Source organism: Colias croceus, chromosome 13, assembly GCF_905220415.1.
Source record: "Colias croceus chromosome 13, ilColCroc2.1".
NCBI lineage: Eukaryota > Metazoa > Arthropoda > Insecta > Lepidoptera > Pieridae > Colias > Colias croceus.
Window position 1 is genome coordinate 6,129,612 of NC_059549.1, and position 23,460 is coordinate 6,153,071.

The window sequence follows — 23,460 nt, forward strand, 5'->3', positions numbered from 1 at the left end:
TTTTTAAATTTGCGAAATGGATCGTTATAATTAACCAAGAAAATGCAATAGAAACGTAATTGAACCGAACAATATCCTATTGACTGTTTTTATTGTCAGCTTTATCCCTTCACCCTGTATCTAAATATCTTGGAGGGCTCATAAGGTTTATAAAGACATCGGAAATAACGTGAGGGATCAGGGACCCCATATAATCGATATGGTTGATGAGGCGGTATAGTTACGCCCCTGCACCCTGGTGCAATATCTATCTTCTCGTGGCAGCGCTTGTGGCTGTCGCGAGTGGCTCGTGTGCAGCGACACTTATCGCTTTTTTAATTTTTTATACCATAATACCTACATATGTAGGTATGCAATATATGTTCTTGTGTCGCAGTCTGTGGGTAACAAAAAATTACATGGATGTGGGCGACAAATAGGAACATTCTATTTTGGAGTCTTGCTAAAGTTGTATAAAATAGCCTTGAGATCGTTTTATATAATGCACTTTGTGTACTTATTTATCTTGTGTATCTTCTTAGTTAGCAAGACAATGTAGATACTAGATGTAGATACGTAGTCAACGATAATAACTTATATGTAAAACATTTTATTACCTAAATCTGTTGCACAAATAGGGGAAAAGTGAAAACCATTTGCAGCGTTCTAGGAAATTTAATTTAAATTTTTAAATATCATGAATATTTCGCTTTTGTTTTGAATTGTCTGGTTGTTTATTTAGTTAGGTACTTATATTGTATTTACTATTTCCATTAGGTAACTATTACTTATTCATTAGTCTGTATGGAAACCATGTTTAAAGCAAAAGCTTTGTTTAATTTAAATCCAAAAGGCATTGTGTGTATAATATAATAATTCTGGTTTTAATTTAGGTATATACTTAAACAGAATTTTGCTTCATGTGTTAAGTAGAAACGTTTTATAATTTGTACCTGTACCGTTACTAATAATTAGTAGTTTATAGGTATATGTACATAAATTAATATGAGTCATGAATGGAACCTTTTAATAAAATAGTAGGTATCTAACCCACCGGGAAAAAAGGCGCAAAAAGTTTTAATTGTATGCTATTGCGTGAGCGGGTGAAGGACGTTCACAGAGTTTGCGTGACGTAATTTAATACCTAGTTAAAAAACCTATAGACTCTTACAAGGTTTTTGTACAATTCTTTGCTTTTTGTATAAAAAAAAATGATTTCCTACGGCCTTGATTAGTTAGGTATATTATCTATCAGTCTAAATGCAATGTTTTCGAATTACAGTAATTTTATCTCTACGATTGGTTAGAGACAGCTTTGCAACTAGATCCCTAAAGAGTACCATCCCCCATTTACCGTTGTCATGTTCTACGATATACCTACCATACCTATACAAGCCACTTAATATAAACTAGCTTTGTTTAGTTAAAATATTAAATCTGCATTGCAATTAGAAGTGCTTCGGCAGAATATGAAGCATACCTAGGTAATGAATTTTTATCTTATCTATAGACTTCTTTCCCATAGACTTCTTTAAGAAGATTCCTGTCCTACCTACTTTATTGAAAAAACTTTTAAAATAATACAGTTTATATATTTGGGGAAACTAAAGCCTGTGTTAGTTCAAAACTGTGTTACAGGCTTTCTATTTAGGTACTTATTTTCAAGCATTAGGAAAATCTTCGGAGGATCTCATCATTGGAGGTAGTTTCTGAAATAAGAGGAAGTTTGATAAACACGCAGGTAGACACGTAGGTAGATGATCAATGTTTGAATACTGATTATAATTATTACAAAAGCACGTGCGTTCATGTATTCTGGTTAGTGCATGGTAGTGCTATAGTCTGTTTCAACCGGCGAACGCGACTGCCTTGAATTACGTCAGTTTCATTCCATTCGTGTTTCGTATCGCGAAGCAAAACAATCATTTTTAGACGCATTATCGCTTGAAATAAAATAAACTAATTCGTATTTACGCTCCCAATTGAGGTCATATGTGAGAAAGTTAAGGTCAGTGACATTTGTTTGTTGAAGCAAGCAATGAGGAGTGAGAAGTGAGAATCAATTTACTTACGAAACGGTACCGATGCGGATTCTGTGAGGTTAAGGTTCTGTTTACGTCATTGCTCTGTTGAACATATGACTCGACTTGTTCAGTGAATCATAATATTATAATCCGGCAATTATTGTTATGGTAACGACGACCGCGACGCCGCGAAGCAGTCCTCTAGAACGTTATACTATTTATTTAACGTACACAAAAACAAGTAAAATAAAAAAATGGATGAAGAATCAATGTGGAAAGGTTTTTACGAAAAATTGCAGCAACAAAAGTCAACTGAGGAACAGGTGCATGAGAGCCAGTAAGTTGTTGAGATTTGTTTAGCTACAGAAAAATGTTTAAATTATGTACCTTCCTATTTTATAGAGTTAATTATTGTTTTATAGAGAATGTCGAGTTGCAATGACTATTTTGTAGTAAGTTTGTAGTACTATTTATATTTTACAAGACATTATATAAAATAAATTGCAAGTGAAGAAAAAATAACTTAAGACTTAAATTCATCACCATTAATTATTATTATTTGCATGATTATTATTTTTGCCGTGATAGCCGAGGGTAGGTATGTACGTAAAATTATTATTTAAATACTGTGCATACCTTTGAACTTATATTTTGATATAGGTAAGTAGATATATGTATTGTGTTAAATGAGGCATTGATAATTTATAGTATCGCATTTGTTTTATGCATTATAATATTTTGATGTAATGTTGACTCAGAATATATTATAACACTGTACAGACTGTTCTCACAATTTGAAACATCTAAGTAAAAAATGCCTTTCTCTATTTATTTCATACTGTTAAATTTTTTGTAACTCATGAAAAATAAATTTATTAAAAGTATAAAGTATAAACCTATGTCATCTCGAACAACGTTCTCAGTGGAACGTTTACTTGGTTACATTACTTGCTCTGTGTTGGTTACGTAGACAGAGAAACTAATAGACAAAGGTACTCTGTAACCGCGACTGAGACAAAGATAGTTTGTCAATGTATAAGTTGAATGTTGCCACAGTATCCGAGCTCCCGGATGTTTTGGAAAGGGTAAATATTTTTAGGATCAATTAAATAAAACCAGTTATAAGATTTTTCTTTTGTCTTTATAATCAATGTAGTAGATACAAAAAAATATAAATAGATTGATTATTGATGACGAAATAATGTTAATTTCGTGTACACATTTCTTACTTTTTCATTGGCTTGTTCATATTTTACAATATTTTGTGAGAATCCAATCTTTTCTCCCACTTCGATCCATTTATTACGTAGGTCTGGATCATCTGGAAACAAATCGATAAAATATAGGTTAATAATTAATACTCGCAGGTAGTTCAGTTCTCTAAAATTATAAGTGTAATTTTATGTCAATCACAATTACTATGAGAAATAATAAATTAAAATATGTTTTCGATGCCGAAGTCTTCCCGAAACACTGGGTTATTATGGGATTTCATATTCATTTACTTTCGAGTTTCACCGTATTGTCAAATCAATATTTTTTTATTGATGATCGGGGTATTATTTTTCTCGACACTGGCAACACTTACTTGTTGATGTTTATAGGTTATTGAATGTAAAAATCGATATTACGCTAATAATTTCCTTGTTTTAACGCGACTTGTTGTTACTTTAGGCTAAAGTATAAATAATCATCACTGAGAAACTATAAATAAGGACAATCAAGTCGTACTTACGCGTGAAAAGACACACCGGCAATTTTCTTCTCACTATCGCTTAAACATGCAATAACACGACAACGCACCATTCTATTTACTTCGATGTCTATATTAGGATAATTTCACCGTCTTTTCAATGTACTCGTGTCGATTTTTTACTAAATAATATCCAAAATTCGAACACCAAGCACGATGAAGGCACGAACTGTCAAAGTTTGTTTCGCAACTCAAGTTGCAGACATTGAAAAACAGGTTACACACTAAGGGACAAAAAATAGGGTATTTGTGTCTTTGTCTTATGCATTTGTTATGGTATTTTCGCTCTCTTTCTTGTGTAAGTGAGAAAGGTATCGTCATTGGGTCTATTAGTTACTCTGTCTACGGTTGGTTACGTCCAATGACTAAGGAATGTTATAGCGGCAGTACACATGGGGCCAAGGCGTTGGGCCAACGTGTTGGGTAAAAATGAAGGATTCAAGATTCCTGTTCACACATTGGCGTACTGATCATTCTGCATTGGCGCTTCAAAGATGGACGTAGTCCGTAGAAGTTTGCAGCCGCGGCAATTTATTTATACAGTGCGTTTAATTATTACCTACATGTGCACCAATAACATTGAGTGTACTCTGCTGTCTATGATGATACCATTTTCCAATCTCTATTTTCCTTTTTTTATTTCTGTACAAATAAAACATTATTTAAAAAATATGTTTAGATTTTTTCAAATGTTTAAAATTTGTACATTTTACATTTAATTTTAACTATAAAACGAAACTTAAAGAGTACGGAGTACGGACGGATGTATTGATTGGTGATATTTGATAATATTATTTATGTAATACCTAAAGCACAATTTGATCAAAATCATGCTCATTGTATATTGTTATTTAATTTTTAAGAACAAGTAGGTACTTAACTGTTTCATACTATTTTACTCATTTTATAAATATATTCATTTTTTATCGAAAATGTATGAAAGTGAGTTATGAAAAACATCTAGAATAATATAATAAATAGAAAATAAAACATCTAATTGATTGAGTCATATGGTTTTTATTTTTGTGTAGTTCATGCCGTGGATTCCAAATTATTCATTCATGTCGATACAATTCTACGAATTGTATAACCTCATTGCTTGTCCACATCGGCGCCGCCATCGCTATCGGAACATGGAAACGTAAATTTCATTGACGCGCAACGATACTGTCTCCCCTGATGAGTAACAACAAACTGAAGAAGACACCAACGTGTGAACGCTGTTTGCGGAGCGCGCCAAGATCCTTTGAAGTGTGCACAAAAAACCGACAACATTCGGATGGCCTGCCAATATTGGCGCCAACTACACTAATGAAGCCAACATACCGCCAAGTAGCTCTCTACACGTTGGCCCAACCCGTTGGCCCAACACGTTGGCCCCATGTGTACTGCCACCATTACGTCTACGTCATTGTCAGCTACACCTCAACGTCACTTTGACGTTTGACAATCGATTTTAATAATAATTATTCGTTTGAATAAGTGCGCACTGTAATGTCGCTCGATATCTCAGTTCCGTTTGAGAACATGTTAAATTAATAAATTGTCATGTCTATTTAACTGTTGGTACAACGCTTTGTACAGTAAATCGAGAGATGTAAGAGAATTTATCTTATCGCTTGACATACCCGGTGTTATATAAACAAGTTTATCACCACAACACTGTGCTGTGGACGTTCAGTTATAAAAAAATATGAATTTTATTCGTTTGGGACTACTTCCTAAACATCCGTTAACTATGGAGTGTCGCAATTTGCATTTATTGAAGAAGCTGGGTTATATTAATGGAGAATGGGTGAATGCAAAGAGTAATTCAGTGTTTCCTGTGATAAACCCGGCAGATGACAAGGTTATTGCTGAGATACCTGATATGGATGCTACTGACGCAAAAATTGCAGTTGATTCGGCTACAAATGCTTTCAAAACATGGAAAGACACTTCAGCGAAGGAGAGGTCCAGTATTCTACGAAAGTGGTTTGATATTTGTCAGAAGAATAGTGACCACCTAGCTGATATTATCACTGCTGAAGCAGGAAAACCGGTGGCCGAATCAAAAGGAGAAGTGGCTTATGGAAACTCTTTCTTGGAATGGTTTGCTGACACTGCTCGTCACATCAATGGAGAAGTTATCCCTAGTCCATGGCCCAATAAGCAAATAATAGTAACCAGACAACCTTTAGGAGTAGTATCTATCATTACGCCATGGAATTTTCCATTTGCTATGATTACTCGTAAAGTAGGAGCATTGATGGCAGCGGGATGTACTTGTGTTATAAAGCCAGCGGAAGATACACCATTAACAGCATTAGCAGCAGTTCAATTAGCTGAAGAAGCTGGTGTACCAAAGGGAGTAATAAATGTTGTTACATCAAGTAGAAAAAATGCACCCGCTGTTGGAACAGTGTTGTGTGAGGACCCTAATGTTGGATGTATATCATTCACTGGGTCAACTCATGTTGGTAAAATTTTGTATGGCATGGCCGCCAAAGGTATTAAAAGAGTTGCCTTAGAATTAGGTGGAAATGCCCCATTCATAGTATTTTCCAGTGCAGATATAAACCATGCAGTTGAGCAAGCAATGTTGGCAAAGTTCAGAAACAATGGTCAAGCATGTGTTGGAGCAAATCGTTTCCTGATACATGAAGAAATATTTGATAAGTTTGTTGACTGTTTCAAACATAAAATAAGTCAAAAATGTATCTTGGGTCCAGGCCATAAAGAAGGGGTCACATGTGGTCCCCTTATTAATATGGAACAGATTAAGAAAGTATCTGGCTTAGTAAATGATGCAGTTAAAAAGGGAGCAAAGGTGAAGATTGGAGGACAAGTTGCAAAGGACATTGGAGAAAAATTCTATGAATCAACTGTTTTAGTTGATGTCAAACCCGATATGGAAATTTATCGGGAAGAAATATTTGGGCCGGTTGCAGTGTGTTTAAAGTTTAAGACTGAGAATGAAGCTTTGGAAATAGCCAATAGTACCAGGAGTGGGTTGGCCGCTTATGTCTTTACTTCAGATTTGGGCCAAGCTTTTAGAATGTCCCGACAGTTAGAATTTGGCATGGTTGCAATTAATGATGGCGTGCTATCTGCAGCAGAACCTCCATTTGGAGGAATAAAAGAATCTGGAATTGGTAGAGAGGGAAGTAAACATGGAGCCGAGGAGTACACTGATTTAAAGTACACACTATTTTCTGCTCTTGATAAATAACTTATGTAGTTATTGAAAATAATTATTTGACATTCTGTTATTTGCACCTTTTTGTATAATGTAAATTCCTGATACTTTTATGTATGTGTGTATGTATTTTATGTTTTTGTATTCAGGGTTGGAACACAAGATATCCCCAAGAATTGGTTTCCATAAAAATATTTCAGTAGAAACATTGTAATCATTAGCTAATTAATAAAAGATAACTAAAGTGATAATTCCAGTCTTCCAGGATATTGTGATTTTAGGATAAGATTTTACTTGTATCATAAGACATTCTGCATTTATTTAAACCATATTTCCTGTAAAGATTTAAAATATTATAATGTATTGTTGTGTTTTGCTTGGTTAATGTGATAAATTTAATTTGTCTACATAACAATAATAATAATTTGTTATTCTATGCTGATTTTATGTTTAAACTTATTTATAGTTTAAATCTTTAATAAGATTGCATTTACTTTCTTTTATATAAGTGTACATTGTGGTTATTACAAACAAATAAATTTTTGAATCTTCTGTGGTCTTGTTATTTCTTTGTCTTCTAATTGATATGCTAATTTATTACATCACAACAAAGGACCAGTACGTTCTTTGTGACTCAAGTGCCTATTTATATGCTTTGCATAATATATTGATTTCCTAATGTGTATATTGTGAATCAATTATTTTATAGATAATAGTTAATTGAATGATGATAAATCATAAAACAAAAAGTTTGACAAAAAGGAAAATTAAAACGTTATTCTTAGAGCATTTATTTATTCGATTACTATCCAGTTATTTATCTAGTTTCAAATTTGTCTTGAAATATTTAAATATAAAAAATATTGTTGATTGAAAAATAATGCAACATACTTTTAACGTAATTTTCAAAAAAATAATTAAAAAATATAATAGCCGTTAAGTCTTTGCTCAGGTTGCACTGAGATATAAAATCATCTGAGAATTTTTGTACCTAGCTAAATCGAAGCATAACAGAAATAGTTTTTCCTCTTTGTATGTAATTAAACAAGATTGGATTGAACATAATGTTTTATTTTTAGAATACAAGAAGTAGACGACAGTTTCTTCGAAAAGTTCGGCTCCATACTGAAACAAGTGTCACAAAAGGCTGCATTAGAGGAATCAACGCCGCTAGCGCCCTTGAAGGAGGTCGAAGAACAAGATGGCGAGCAGAAAGAGATCACGGAAGTTGGTGCGACCAGCATTACCAGGGATTCGGATAGCGGCAATGAAACCCTCCTTGATACGGACTCAGAACCCGAGGATGCAGAGAAAATGGACTTCTACGTGGAAGCCATGGGATGGAATGTGAGTACCTATTTTAAGCTTAATGTATGTATTTTTTTTCTTAGTGAGTATGAAGAAATATATTATTTATAAGTAATTTATTTTCCTTGTTATAAAGAGTTTTATAAATTTAGAGGTAGGTTGAACAAACTTATTATAGGTATTTATTACTTTCCATAGTAGGTAGGCAAGTCGTTCCACCCACTAACTTTCGTGATTGTTTCTTGTTTATACCTAACTCCTTAATTAAAAAAGGAGTTTCGTTATTTCAATATAGGCAATTCTCCTACATAGCTGGTATACATAAGGGTTATTACTTTGAACGCATATACATTTTTATAAGTGCATCAGTATTCAGTTTGCTACAGCATCAAGCGCGTCCGGCGATCCCATCTATTATGATCCGGAAAAATGAATTACGTTGCTCCTCAGTCCATTTGCTCATCACGTAATCGTCTTATGAGTTCCGTTCTACTTTGATGCAGGAATATTTTTATACATCTACATTCGTCGATGAACATTCCTGCCTGATGAATAAGTAAAAAATGCTTGATATTCTAGTAGGTAGTACTTACTTAGTTTAAGTTGAACTTTGTTTCAAATAAGTGTCTCAAGGTTTCGGGTCAACTGGTATATCTGCATAGAGTAAAATAATATATGTATATTATCTGTCGTAGGTATACTTACCTACCGCACGGAATACTTAATAGTAGCTAACGCTACTACAGTATTAGGTATAGCTATTTCAAATTTTCAGGGGCAGCTTTCAATAGTAGACTATTCTTATAGAAGACTAGCTTCCGCCCACGACTTTGTACGTGAATCCCCGTTTTTCCCCGTTCCCGCAAGAATTTCGGGAAATCCTTTCTTCGGGGACGCCTACGTTATGATATCTACCTGCATGCCTTTCATCCCGATACGTCCAGTGGTTTGGGCTGTGCGTTGATAGATCACTATATATCAGTCACCTTTGAGTTTTATGTATATAGATTTTGCTTATCTTAGAACCCTTGTTATTGACAACATAATTATGAAATGTCAGCTGAGAAGTGAACTAGACATTGGATTTATTTTAAGAAACTGGGTCGTCGGTGATTTGGGAATACCGAACATTCTATTTTGCATTTACGATATACGTCAGTATGGGCAATATTCCAATGATAACTACTATCTACTTTATTGCTTTTGTATGAAGCAAGAAAAGACATTCTGAAAGTCATGAGTGGAACCTTCTCCATCACATTAAAGATCTCATTATACGGTTTGACCTATTAAATTATATTCATAACTCTTAGGTCCTGATCCTTATAAATCAGTCTTTATATATGATAGAGTTAGAATAAATAAAAGTTAGTCACATAGCATAGGTATGATGATACGAAACGTTGACACTTTTGAGTGGTAGCCACATAATAGTAAGGTGGTGGCTCCATGCCAAATCTTTATATTCAACAGTTATTTTGTCAACTTCCCTGCCAAGGTTGTTTTGAATGGCCAAGAATAAGCGTTCTTCGAATGTCAATCCCCTTTCTTAAAATTATAATGGAAGTTCTTCTAATACGTTTATTGAACTCCTGTTCTGTGGACGCGTGATATTAAAAATGTAAATTACTTACTGTTTGGTATTAACTATTTAATATTTATCCATCACAATTCAAGGGATACAATTTCAAAGGAACTGCCTGGAAGTACATTTCACTGTCCATTTGAATTCGATTGGTAAAAGTAGAGTCGGTATCTTTGATTTATAGCTTATTTAATGTTCGTGCAAAGCATTAATGGAAATAAACATGATATTCAATTACAGACGCTTAAAACGTCTAGATTGCGCACCTATAGTCTGGATATTCTCAAGTTGCATACATTACGTAATCATTTTACCTACGTATTACAAGGATTGATTCATGGATTTAATATAATTGCTTTATCTGTAAAATGACTTAATGCTAAGAATGTGCTTCGTTGTAAATCATAATGATTATATTATAGGTACATCAACGTTGATGGTAACTTGCAATTTTCCGTAGATAATTTACCAATTCAATAACTTTCATATGTAAGATAAGTAGTAACTAATTTTTGTGATAAAATGGAAATTTGTTATACTATGAAGATAACTTTGCCATTATATTTTGCTTACTAGTTTAGGAAAATTTTGTAACACTCCATCTAAGATAGTTTACATACCACAGTTATTAGTTACTAATACACTTATAGTTTCTGTTAACGGTAAGTGTAAACTGTAAACTAAGGCGGTTGATAAAATAAATAAATCCCTCAACACGTGCTTCTTAGCAAAGTAAACTGCTCGTGGGACCTTGGCTCGCCTTCCTATTACAACACTATTACTTTATTATAAACATTCGTTTATGCACCGTCTTGAAGTATTAATGTGGATTTGTTTCTAATTGCTTAAATTGCCTTGTTAGGTAAATGTTGTTTAATAATCCTTTAATATGCTTCGAGTTTTTTTTCTGCTTTCCCCCTATTATTTATTAAAATATTTAATTGTGTGGTAGGTACCTAAGTTGGCTCTATGAAGGCCTATGTACCTACAGTTTTTTTTTTAAATTGAAACCCTTTTTTATGATTGTAATCATAAATAGTAAGATGGATTTATTAAAGCTTAATAGCTAAACCAATTTTAATTTAGATTCAAGTGCTTTCTAAACGTTTGAACACTCTTGACTTTGATAGTCTCCATAGTAATAAGTTAATAACTAATGAGTGCATAGTATCTGCCTAGCGTACTTTTAATGGGTTATGAGTTATGACTTATAAATAAGTTTTCTGTCGGAAATATATTATTATGAGGTACTAATATATACTTTCATTGAGCCATAAACTGGCATTGAAGTAGCATTAAAAATTATAAAATTTTATGGATCGTTTGGGCGATGCCTGAAATACATATTTTTTGAAACACCAAAATAAGTGGTTAATAAAAAATAAAATAACTTTTTTTTATTATTTGGTCGAATTCGACGTTCGACCCGTTGGCGGCGCCTTGCGAAAATAGAATCAGTGTTTGAATCCCCAGTCCCGGTCGGTCTCGTCAGTTCTGAGACGGCTCGCACCAGGTTTATATCTGTTATCTAACCTGACCTATGAGCTACCACGAGCCGCGAGGCGAAGTCGCATACGAATAGTAGTGATGAGTGTGTGTCGTAAATAGTGGCTCAGTTATCTGTGACAATGAATGGAATGGGGACTCTGCGAACTAAGTTCAGGGGGGTGAAGAAGGAAATGCTAGAGCGGCAGACCAGCATGCTCATACAATCCATGACTGTATGTAAATATCGATCCAAAATGCATGACAATATCTGCGCTATTTACATGAGCGTAACTAAATTACCATGTGTGTTTTTCTGTACCGGAAATGTTTGATGACGAGTTTTGCTTAGTCCGTTTTTGTCTTTGAAAAAACTCGCAAATGACTTCAGCGTTTAAAAATAAAAGACATTCGTCAAGTAGGTGTTCATGAATACTGAATCAACGAGATACTGCATTCAATTCTTTAAAATCTTATAATGATTTTCGCTTTACAACATGATATACGAGCATTAAAAAACCGATTAAAATAGTTTCCAACGTTGCATGTAAATGTACTTATGCTTAGTTAGCTGCATACAATGTTTTTACTGTGTAGGAACAACTTCGACGAATACATCGGGTTTCTGTTAGATCGATAGATTTCCCACGACGGCGCAGTAATACCAATGCTATAGAACTGGTGCACATTATATCGTGGTACCAGGTATCCCCATTCAAAATTGATCCATTGTTTTGTTTGTCTGGGGTACGTCTAGGCAACAAGCGACCCTTAACGTTAGTTTGTGAATGACCCAGTGGGAACGCGGAAGAAAAATCAGTTACCAATTCTTGTTTAATGAAATTAGTTTATTATTACGATACTTCGGTACGTTTTTAGTTTGGGTTGTTTATGATGCTCTTTTGATCGACGTAAAGAAAGATCACTCGCAGCAGTTTTAATTTAGCTCGTATGCATTTTTATTTTTGAACTTTTAGTGCTTCATGTTTTAGTCAATGCCGGGTGTAGGAAAATTTATTTTCCTGTGATAAATATGCTTACTTAAAGTATTTTCAATATCAGGACGACATAAAAATATAAATATGTGTTTTTTTTTGTAATTCAAATATTTTATTTTTAGGTCGATGAACTCTATTTGGAGATTTTGTATGAAATTTTACACAATGTCGGCGGATGTGACGTAGGATGCGAGATCGGAGCTCAGGCTATGCTGTCTTATGTACAAGAGGCTTTCAAAATATCAAATGAGAAGCACACAGAGCTCCTAACACAAGCTGAAGCCAAAGAGCCGCCAGAACTAATGCTAAACGTAGAAGTAATAGAAGGCAAAGACTTAGTTCCTAAAGACCCCAATGGCCTTAGTGATCCCTTCGTCACAATATATTTAACTTCCAACACTTCGCATAGGTACAACACCTCTGTGAAATCTAGTACACTAAATCCGGTATGGGAAGAATATTTTTCGCTGTAAGTATCTGATATTATACAGGTTTCGTTTACTGTAAACAATCCAATTATATATAGACTGGAAGAGAATTTGGAAATTCGTACCGTAGGTAATGAATTGTTTCCCTCATAATATATTTATCGTATATCTTTGTAAACAAGTTTGGCGAGTCCAATTCACTAGCCGTAACTAAATTTACGATTAAATTTGTTGTAATAGCTATGCACTTGTATTTTCGAATGTTGCAATATTGATAATATTATTTGAAATGCGTTTATTATTGTTTTGCAGGCCCATGTCAGGGAATGTTCATGAAGACTCACTAGTTTTAGAAGTATGGTAAGTTTATTTTTGGTTGGAAAGACTCATGGTTTTATAATTAATCTATCCATGTTTGTTTTTTGTATTAAATATTCATACTAAAGTGAAAAGTCGCAGTTAAAATTTTATTCCTTTAATCCGTAGTAAATAATAAGAATTTAAAAAGTAGATAGTCATTTGTTCCTAACAACATTCATAGATTTATTTAAGTTCTTCACAAGTTCTTAGTGATTTGTCTCTTTTATTTTCGATTTATTTGACACAAGGAAGAAACAAATAAATAAATGATAGAATTAATGCTTCATTTACTTTTCAGGGATTTTGATCCAGCGGAAACAGTAAAAGAAAAGATGACAAAAATATTTGAAGTGAAAGGCGTAAAAGGTTTGCGAAAGCTCATGAAAGAGATAGCAATAACCGCGTCAACTGGCAAACACGATAATGAGCTTATTGGGACATCGAATATACCATTAAAAGTAAGTTATAATATAAGGTAATATTATAATTTATAAATCAAAGAATAGGAAAAAATTGGAATATGGAATTAAAGACTGATTTTAGAAGTTATGTTAGTGATATAAACTAGTGAGAGCTCTATTTTGGAACTCTATCTTATTTATTATTATGAAATAATGATGTAAAAAATTATGTTATTGTTATTGAAATGATTTATAGTTGGTTAGTGGTTATGTCATTTAGAAGACGGTATTTTTCATGTCTTCCGAAAGTTCAGATTTTATAAAAAATATCTGTATAGTATAGAGAGCTCTTTGGAATTAAATGTAGAGTCACATTGAATATATTTCAATCAAGTAAATATGCAGACAAAGTGTGAAAATATAAATGCATAAAAATAACTAGTGCAAAGAACTTTGCTTAATTTATCACAGCATCTTTATTGACAATTCACACCCACACGATGTCTACGTGAAATTTATCATTGTGCGAAATTGTTACAGCAATAATAAAACTAAAATATGATCAATACGTTTAAAAACAAAGCTATTAAGTACAATGTCATATTGCTTAATATTCAAAGTGAAATACTTACGCCAGATATTTTTTTGTATAAGTATCAAACGTTAAAGAAATTAGCGTAGTTTGGATGTCTTCTCTTTGTTTTTAAATATTCAAAAATCGCCGTAATATTAGAGCCAGCGCGCACGAGCAACTTTGTCTCCGCAACTAGTAGGCTAGTATGAAAGTGCGCGCACGTAGCGACGCAACTCCCCATACAAATTGATGGGAGAGACAAAATAGTTGCGGAGACAAAGTTGCTCGTGCGCGCTGGCTCTTAGGATGCCAATTTGTCTGGCATTATAATTTAGAAGTTCATTAACCTCATCACATTCTAGAAATATTCTAAAGAAAAATTCCTCACAATACAAGCTGTCTAGCACACATACTGCGTACATATTTCTATGTCATTATGCACCATTATCGTTTATATAACTACATAATTTTTTTAATACGATCTGTTTACGGTTTATTATATTTATTTTAATGAAAAAAAAAACATAGCAATTGTTGATTATATTGAAAACAAATTAGCGCGACGCGGGATTTTAGAACCGCTTTTTTTCGCCTGATGCTGAGATGCTGACACTCTTATTTCTTAATTCAATCGAATTAATTTTGACTTAAAGCATTATTCTCTGCGTTTAATTGTCTTTTATGGGCATACTACAGAACCTTGAACCTACCTTGTGAATTCTAAACAATAAGTGCCGCTTGCGTAATATCAACGTAGGTTACTATTTTACAGTTAGCTATTTAAGCATTTAACTTCCTTAGTATTTTATTTTACGTTTATTATTATTTATTTTTTATATTTTTCAGTCAATACCAGCGGGTGGTATGACGATGTGGTTGAATCTTAGTAAGAAGAGCAAAGTACGGCGTCAGGGTGTCGTCAAAGTGAGATTTAATTTCTCATCCGAGAAGAATTCGCAAGTTGCTGCGCAAGAGCATAGGCACCTGTTAAGGATATTACTGTTGCATGAGCTTGAGAGTTCGAAGGTTTGTAGTTTTATGGTTTCTTAATTATTCATTACCTCTCTCTGTATAACTCTTTACTCTATAAATATTTTCGCGAACTATGGAGAAATTGTATTGCATGTTTTTATACCTATGTAGTTTTGATTTTTTTATTTATAATATTTTTTTTAACGTAATAATTACGAGCGCCATTTATTCTTCTTCATCAAGTTTTTGTTGTATTTCAAAACAAATTGCCTTAATTATACAATATACAAGTAATTAGTACTTTAAGAATAACCTTGACATTTTACTCTTACCTATATATTTTGTGATCTGTAGTTGACTATAAAAATAAAAAATAAAAATAAAGTTCTAAAAATAAAAAAAAAACACAGGTCAAAATAATGGCTTTGGCTCCCGAACTAGTTTTAAACTGTGTCTCAGGAGCCAGAGGCTTCTCCCAATAACTATATTAATTTATGAGTTTAAAAATATAATAAACAATGTAACTAATAACATCATTTTGTACAGTTTTTTATAGTATAGGCCACCTCAGTGTCTACATTTTTGTTACTGTTTTGTGAAATAAGGATAATGGCAAGAAACCAAAGTGACTTGATTTCTATTACTGGTTACAAAATACAAATGTATTATTGTACTAAAATTATGCTATAGGAATTAATCCTATTTTATTTTCCTATTAATATATTTTATATTCTGTCTATATTATATCCTAATAAATACTGCTTTTATATTTTAATAACAATAATAAATATATTACCAACATCATTAACGCTTCCTAGTCACAAATAAATAAATGTGTACTTATTACCATCTCATCTTATTCATAATCGACTTCTTGAACTAAGAGGTTCCATGTTCTATTCATGGTTAAATATTTTTGTTTTTATTATTTTGTGGTGTTATTTAAATGAATAATTTCTATTCTCCATGAACTCCAGCCTTTACACAATCGTCATATTTTTAATGAACTTCTGGATTGTGGAATTCAGAGGTTTTTTGTTGTATTTTTTGTTTTTATTAGTTTTTGGTGTCAAATACATTCTTTCTCCGTAAACTACAGCCATACCCTTTAATATCCGTCGTATTTTTAACCGACTTTTAAACTCAAGGTTAACTCGAGGTCCTTGGTTGTATTTTTTCTTCTATTAGTTTGTGGGTGAATTTATAGAATTTTTTTTGAATACTAAAGGTAGCGCCATACTGGTGGTGCGGTAACTTCAGCGCACCAGCTGAGGGTATCCTCACACAGCACGCGGCACAAAGCGGGCTGACTCAGACGGACAACATGTTGGCGCAGTGGCTGGTCTTCTGCGCGGTTACTGTGGACCATCCGCTCAGTTTTGCATTATTCAATAATCTGCTGGAGAAGATCGCTAAACCTTTGCAGAGTGGTGAGTATTTTATTTTGTGACAAAATGATCTGAAAAAAATGGCTTTAGATACATTTTTCTGTTTTCGTAATAAAACATTTTCTCTGTTTCTGATACCATTGCCTCCGCGATTTATTTACTGTTTTTATTATAAAAAAAAAAATATATCCCGTCGCATCGTTTTCTTCCAACAGTATACTTCCATAAATAAGTAAAATAAACTTTGGTGTAAATAATATAAATCGCGGAAAGATGCCTACATAATTACTCTACTTACGACTAAAGAAGCATTTCCACAAATATTAACTATGAGGATGATTAATGCCAAGGTGTTGGTAGACAATTTCAATCACTTCTTAATTGGTTGTTCAAAGTTTGATAATATGCCTCTTATCTTGTCAAACAATTATTATTATTAAAATTGATTTATTCGATTAATTTGTTTTACTCAAATATTTAGTGTGTGTGTTTTGTACAATTAGAAACTAGTTTTGAAGTCATTTGGAAAATGTTATAATAGTTATACTTACTGTCTTACAAACAAATATCTTTATAATATTAGCATATCATAGATTATGCAAATGAATTCTATAAGTAAAATTTATTTTCAGGTCTCGTAAACGAAGAGGATGTAAAGCTATTTTGGGACGGCACTAAAAAGCTACTCCCAACATGCTACAGTCACATCAGGAAATTAAGAAAGAAGACAGCTGGCGACAAAACTGTTATGAAAACTCTACGGGAAGTTTTAAGGATACTTTATAAATTATCCTCATTGGATGTGCCAGAAACGATTGATTTGTTCCCCGTTAATCTATATGGTTGGTTGAAAGAGAAAGGCGATGGCAGTATATTGACCATTTCGGATGTTTTGAACCAAGCGGCCATTCAAGGGGCCGCGGATTGGTTCGTACATATCTTGGACAATAACGAGTGTAAGGATAAGACAGAAGATTCTAGATTGCAGCATTTAATACGGGTTATACAATTGGTGCGTTCAGATCTACAGCGCGCTATCGAATATTTTGATAGGGTTTTTGTTGAGTGAGTATACTTTTTTATATTACCTTAAGATATTTTTTTGGTCTTATTCAAATGCGTGGTCGTAGCATAATTTTTAATTCTATGTTTAAACTAGCTTACCGCCCGCAGCTTCGCCCGCTTTGTCTAAAACTTAATCTAATATATAAAAATCAATGCCACTTTTCGTTGTAATTCCATAACTCGAGAACGGCTGAACCGATTTCGATAATTCTTTTTTTATTATATTCCTTGAAGTACGAGGATGGTTCTTATGTAGAGAAAACGTAAACATGTACCACGGGCGAAGCCGGGGCGGACCGCTAGTAAATTATATACTAAAACCTTCCTCTTGAATCACTCTATCTATTAAAAAAGCCGCATCAAAAAGATTTAAGCATACCAAGGGACATAGGAACATAGGGACAGAGAAAGCGACTTTGTTTTATACTGTGTGGTGATGTTATCCTAACGTTAAAATTTAAATGTGTTCTAAACATAATTAAAACTGACCATTTTGCAGGGTAATGAGTTTCCCCTACTCAAAAACGCTATACGGAGTGTACGAAGACAAAATAGCGTCTCTCGTTGAGCCAGAAGTGTTGCAAGTGTGTAAAAGCCTGAAACGGTTAAGGTATAGCGAAGGTTCGACGAATAGTGTGCATTTAGCGGGAGGGTTGAATGGAGAAACTGGTCTGGGAACTCCCGATGTTGGTTCTGAACCATTGGCCATGGGAACCACGCTGTTTGAACTGTATTTGGCGTTGCAGAGGTTCTTAACGTGAGTAAATTATGGATTATTTTAATTTTATTGCATCTAATTTTATGATAATAACATTGGTTATACTATTTAGTATTTTTCGATGAAACGAACTAAGGAAGATACTTTTTTTTTACTAAGATTATTTAATTAGAAGCCGCATTTCTACAAAATACCGTTGAATTTACTAGCTTTAGAGCTTCATGAGACTATTATTTCATTTGTAATATTTCCAAGAAGCAGTAACATTTTTTCCCTGTTTGTAGTGCAATTCTAATGGTCTAGGATTTTTTAAAATAAACTTCTTAAGCAAACAGCTTGTATAATTTAACAATAATAACTCATCAAGTTTTTATCTATTCCTTTCAGGTTGGGTCAAGGTCTCAATGAAGCTGAATGGAGTTCCTATTCAATATCTAAGTTCCACTCTTGGTTTTTCGGTGGAGTAGCCCAATGGCTCGACATAGCCGCTTTCAAAGCTCTCACTCGTATAGAAAAAGCTGTAGAGCTGGATAATTTAGTGCCAGTTGACTCTAACGTTAAATACAGCAGTTCTGGAGTGGACACATTGGCTATTTTCTACCAGATTAAGATATTCTGGCAGCAATTAGCCTGGCCGGATGTGGAAGGGTGCTACACTTTTGTTGCTAAGATTATTGATGTAAGTTTTCATTTTATAAATTGTTTGTTTTATAAAGATTTAAAAATGTAAATGATAGGATATCAATTTTAACTTCCGATTCTTTATTTATTTTGCATAATACATATTATCTAGTCATCTATTATCTTGAAAATATTATGAGATAAACCTTACTCCTCAGGACACAACGAAGCGATTAATTAAAAAATATATTATTTTTCAAAATTCCACTTAATGTTATGTTTTCCTCGAAAGTCATAGTTTAGGTTATCTTAAAACTACTTATTTTCATAATCTATACATTTTTCCAGGACATCTGTCGTTGCTGTGTGTTCTATTCTGACAAGATGGCGACACGCGTTGAGAACATTGGTACCGTAACATCGGTATATGAGGAGCGATTCGAAGTAACTACAGAATGGTGTGTCGCGATAAATAATATAGATTATGTGAGGCAAAGCTTGCAGCCGTTTGTACAAGAGCTGGGAATGGACGAGATTATACAGAAGATGTGTGAGACCAGAACGCCGTTGGAGGCTCAGAGGTATATTTCTAGATAGGTTGATAAAAATTGGTATATTTGCAACGTGCATCCAAAAAAAGTTTATTATTTAGTGTGGTGGATAAAAAATATAAGTAGGTTGCATGCATCGAAAAAATTTCTTAGTGTCGAGTTGGCTAAGGAGTACATGAAATGTTATACATTTGTAACACTTTTTTGTAATAAATTGTGGCTCTAATAATTTTCGCGCCAAAATAGTATGTTTATTGTATAATGTAAAGCCCGGTATACTTTTTGGTTGATGTTCTATCTATAGATAATAGGTTTTTTGTCATTTAGGTTAGGACATAGTAATTTGAATTTGATTTTTAGTTGTGCATTTAACAATAACTTAATTTGTTTCAGGTGTAGAGATACGTTGCATAATGTTATAGCTAATGCAATAGATACGGTCAAAAATAAAATTGTAGAACTACTAGAAGTAATGATCAAAAAGGTACGTAAAATGTAGTACATTTATTCCACTTCTTACCTTTGATCGTAATACTAACATTTTTAGTTTAATACCTTTAAAAATACTTTTATAAAAAAAAAATATTCTAAGATTTTTATACAGTTTGATAAAAGATATATTTTTATTTTAAAGATGATGCCATCAATAACAAGGTTCCTAATGGAAGGAGCAGAATTACTGCACCAAGATTGTTCAAGCATGGACCGAGTGATGCGTTACCTCGAAGCGAATCTCGACACTTTGTACCAACACTTGAATAATGAGAACTTTTCTAGAACACTCGATATTGTATGGGAACAATTAGGAGAAGTTTTATATGAATTGATACAAGCCAATTTGGAGGTACTGCCTTTTATTTATCGTTTTTTAAACTAACATTTTTTGTATTAATATTCCATTTTAATCACATTTTTATTAATATCTATGGTCTAGTGAACTGTGCAATACATCTATGTATGTAATTAACATTTTTTGTAGAAAATATAATATACGTGTAGATATTAGTTTGTGTATTTATCCATGTCATTTTAAATTATTACTCAACAAGTGATAACTGCGTTAAAAACAACCGACTTCAAACTTGCACTTGCAAAATTTACAAATACCTACAGACAAAAATGCTCATAAAATAAAAACTACTGGGCCTATCCGAATAAAATTTTTATGGGACCAATTCGACACCATCCCGCATCGAACAAAAAAAGAATCACGTAAATCGGTTCAGAAACCTCGGAGTAATCGGTGTACATACATAAAAAAAAAATATACCGGCCGAATTGATAACCTCCTCCTTTTTTTTGAAGTCGGTTAAAAATCAATAATAGATATGTCTGAGTATTATGTAAATAGTTTATATTCACTAGATCATCATTTATATTAACATTTGTTTATTAATGCCTTACTAACTCTCAACGTTTTAATTGTAGAAAGAAACAGTTGCTACTCGTATTCGCTTGTTTAGATTACGATTTAGCAAAAACAAAGTTGCGCCAATGAACTTAACCTTTCGGGTAAATAATTGGTATATGTCGCACGCGTGATTAATGCACTTTAATTATGATTTATCTGCAATTCATCATTAACTTTTATTTATTTATTTTGTTGTTGTTCGATAGCACCGCAGGGCAAAGATAACACGGTATATCGACCCGAGACGATTGACCAAATCGGCCGCCGCCAACTTAGACGCGGTAAACCATAGATTACAGAGCACCTTGTTTATGTTCTGTTTGTTTATCTGTGCTGTGTATCCCGTAGTCTCGCATGGGCCCTGTGTTTGGTGTTTTATTATATATGTCATTTGGGAGAACAAAACGTTTATGCACCTTTTTACGCTTTAAAAGTGCGGGTAAATGGATGTGGTACAAAAACAAGTACGAATTACTTTTTTAATACCACTAGCACATTGAAAAGTAAAGAATTCAATTCACAAATACACCGTTTTTTTTTGCTTTTAAAGGGATTCTGAGTTTACAATATTCCAATAATCGAGTACACTTTATATTGCAACACATGAAAGCAGTTCATTTAAATAGTTTTATAATAATATATGAAGCCTATCACAGGGAACATGCAGAATATTATCATATTGGCATATGGTGCTATTATTTTAGCCAATGCATTGGTTAATTTGCTTCTGTTTGTCTTGTTCTCGGAATCATGTACATGGAAATGCTATCGGTTCGGCTGTTTATGTATAAGATATATGTGGCTTTACAATACAATAGAATAGTTTATATTTACCTATCCCTTATATTATTAAGATGAATATACAACGAATGAATTATATGCACGGAATGGGCATGTTTTTATTTATTTCGAAATAAAAATTATCATCCGTGTCATAATTTAATTCCTTTTTATTCACTAAATATGCATCTTCTGATCTTTTGACGAAGTGGTATTGAAATTTTTATATATTATCGTTGCATTGTGTTCAAAACCACATTAAATACATTTAAAGGCCGTCGTCAAATTAAATAGTCAGCAATGAAAGTCGGTCAATAGCAAACAAAATTATTTTTCAAAATTTTAGTAAACATTTCCTCCACAACGGAATGTCGTACAATTATAATCTAACAAACAATCTATCACGAACTCGACTTCCGCTGCTGACGGTACCAAAACCCGCCTAAAACTAACGGCATTTCCAGAAACGTCGACCACCAGCATTCTTCTCGAACCTCCACGAATGTCTCAAGATAATGATTCGATCGTTCCGACAAGATAACAAGGAGATATATTCGTCTGATACGCTCAAACGGGTGGAGTATTTGCTGAAGTTGCATGGTATGGAGACAAGGGAGTTGATACATCAGTACCATTTGGAAAGATGGCAGGAACAACAAGCGGTTAGTGAGCCCAAAATGGGTTTGCTGACGGTACGAGCCCAGTTCATTGAGAACAACTTGAAGATAGAGATCATGAATGCCAGGAATTTGGTCGCCACGGACTCTAATGGTGGGTTGTTTGTTTGTATGTTGTGGGAATGTTTTGTAACTTTATTACCTTTTTTATTTTAGACAACATGTTATATTAGTAGTGGCAATTCAAAATAATGATAGTGGACCAACTTTTTATGGTTATTACTATGTGCATAATGCATAATATGTTATTACATTATTGTTTGTAATATGTATGTATAGGTTCATTAATACTTGAATATAAATAATTAATATAATATGTACTTTGTATACAATGAATTATATTTTATTGATTTCAGGTTTATGTGATTCGTATGTCCGTGTAGCGTTATTACCTGAAGACACATTCGCAAATGTAGAGAAACCTAAAACTCAGACGCACAATAAGAATCTCTTTCCGTTGTATGATGAAATGTTTGTAATGTGAGTATGAAATGAATTTAGATAAAAGGCTCTTATATAACAGAAATCAGAATACTTATATCGCCAAAAAATACTTGCTTACTAAATTAAGAACTTCTAACCAAAACAATTTATATAGAACGTTTTAATTTGATATTTAATACTAAATTTTAATCAAAGTTCTGGATTCCAATCTCACCAACAATAAGACTACATACATTAAATGCATATAGAGAGTTTCACTAATTTAGTGTAATAGGTAAGTATGATTAATGAAACATGTAGTTTTTCAGACCATGATTATGAAAAAATACTTTTAAGAAAAAAAAATATTACTAGTATATAACAAATAAATAGTAACACCATAACATGATATAATTTCCAATTTTTACGCATTTACGAATACATATTCATAGCCGACATTTTAGTCACTTTTTACCATTTACCAATAATTTCCACAGCACGCTATCCCCTGAACAGCGTCGCACCCAAGACGGTCTACTCCATTTCGTGATAAAGGACAAGGACATGTTCAGTGTGAGCAACACGTTCGTGGGCGAGGCGTACGTGCACTTTAGCGAAGTGCCCGACACGCCTGCACCTATCAGCAGCTTGCCGCAACAACACTTGCCGCTATCTAGACCCGGGAATATTGGTAAGGATTAACAGCTAATGATACACAATTAGTGTCTAGCCACAGAATACATAATATGTAGTAGCTAAACGCTACAGAACGGACACTCTC

General features: G+C 33.3%; 2 protein-coding genes across 7 annotated transcripts in view; both read left to right on the top strand.

Annotated features, from left to right (window-relative positions):
- Window positions 1-23,460, top strand: part of LOC123697013 (protein unc-13 homolog 4B) — a 34,908-nt gene that overhangs the window by 9,855 nt on the left and 1,593 nt on the right. For 2 of the 6 annotated variants that reach the window (XM_045643425.1, XM_045643429.1), the window contains 17 exons: window positions 8,014-8,281; window positions 12,433-12,779; window positions 13,051-13,098; window positions 13,397-13,556; window positions 14,920-15,099; window positions 16,274-16,475; window positions 17,066-17,498; window positions 17,998-18,255; window positions 18,604-18,895; window positions 19,186-19,418; window positions 19,782-19,872; window positions 20,023-20,232; window positions 20,817-20,900; window positions 21,006-21,080; window positions 22,044-22,350; window positions 22,613-22,736; window positions 23,177-23,370. In XM_045643425.1, coding sequence (XP_045499381.1) covers window positions 8,014-8,281; window positions 12,433-12,779; window positions 13,051-13,098; window positions 13,397-13,556; window positions 14,920-15,099; window positions 16,274-16,475; window positions 17,066-17,498; window positions 17,998-18,255; window positions 18,604-18,895; window positions 19,186-19,418; window positions 19,782-19,872; window positions 20,023-20,232; window positions 20,817-20,900; window positions 21,006-21,080; window positions 22,044-22,350; window positions 22,613-22,736; window positions 23,177-23,370 — 3,506 coding nt within the window. Of the gene's footprint in view, window positions 1-1,823; window positions 2,341-8,013; window positions 8,282-11,332; window positions 11,549-12,432; window positions 12,780-13,050; window positions 13,099-13,396; window positions 13,557-14,919; window positions 15,100-16,273; window positions 16,476-17,065; window positions 17,499-17,997; window positions 18,256-18,603; window positions 18,896-19,185; window positions 19,419-19,781; window positions 19,873-20,022; window positions 20,233-20,816; window positions 20,901-21,005; window positions 21,081-22,043; window positions 22,351-22,612; window positions 22,737-23,176; window positions 23,371-23,460 lie in introns of those variants that run through there. The other 4 variants (XM_045643428.1, XM_045643431.1, XM_045643426.1 and 1 more) reach the window with 4 other exon arrangements.
- Window positions 5,209-7,401, top strand: LOC123697014 (succinate semialdehyde dehydrogenase). Its single transcript, XM_045643432.1, has one exon. The coding sequence runs from the start codon at window positions 5,450-5,452 to the stop codon at window positions 6,965-6,967; it is 1,518 nt and encodes a 505-aa protein (XP_045499388.1). The 5' UTR covers window positions 5,209-5,449; the 3' UTR covers window positions 6,968-7,401.

Bases quoted from the DNA above. Each gene is read 5' to 3' on its own strand.
- LOC123697014 (XM_045643432.1), top strand. From the start codon at position 5,450: ATGAATTTTATTCGTTTGGGACTACTTCCTAAACATCCGTTAACTATG.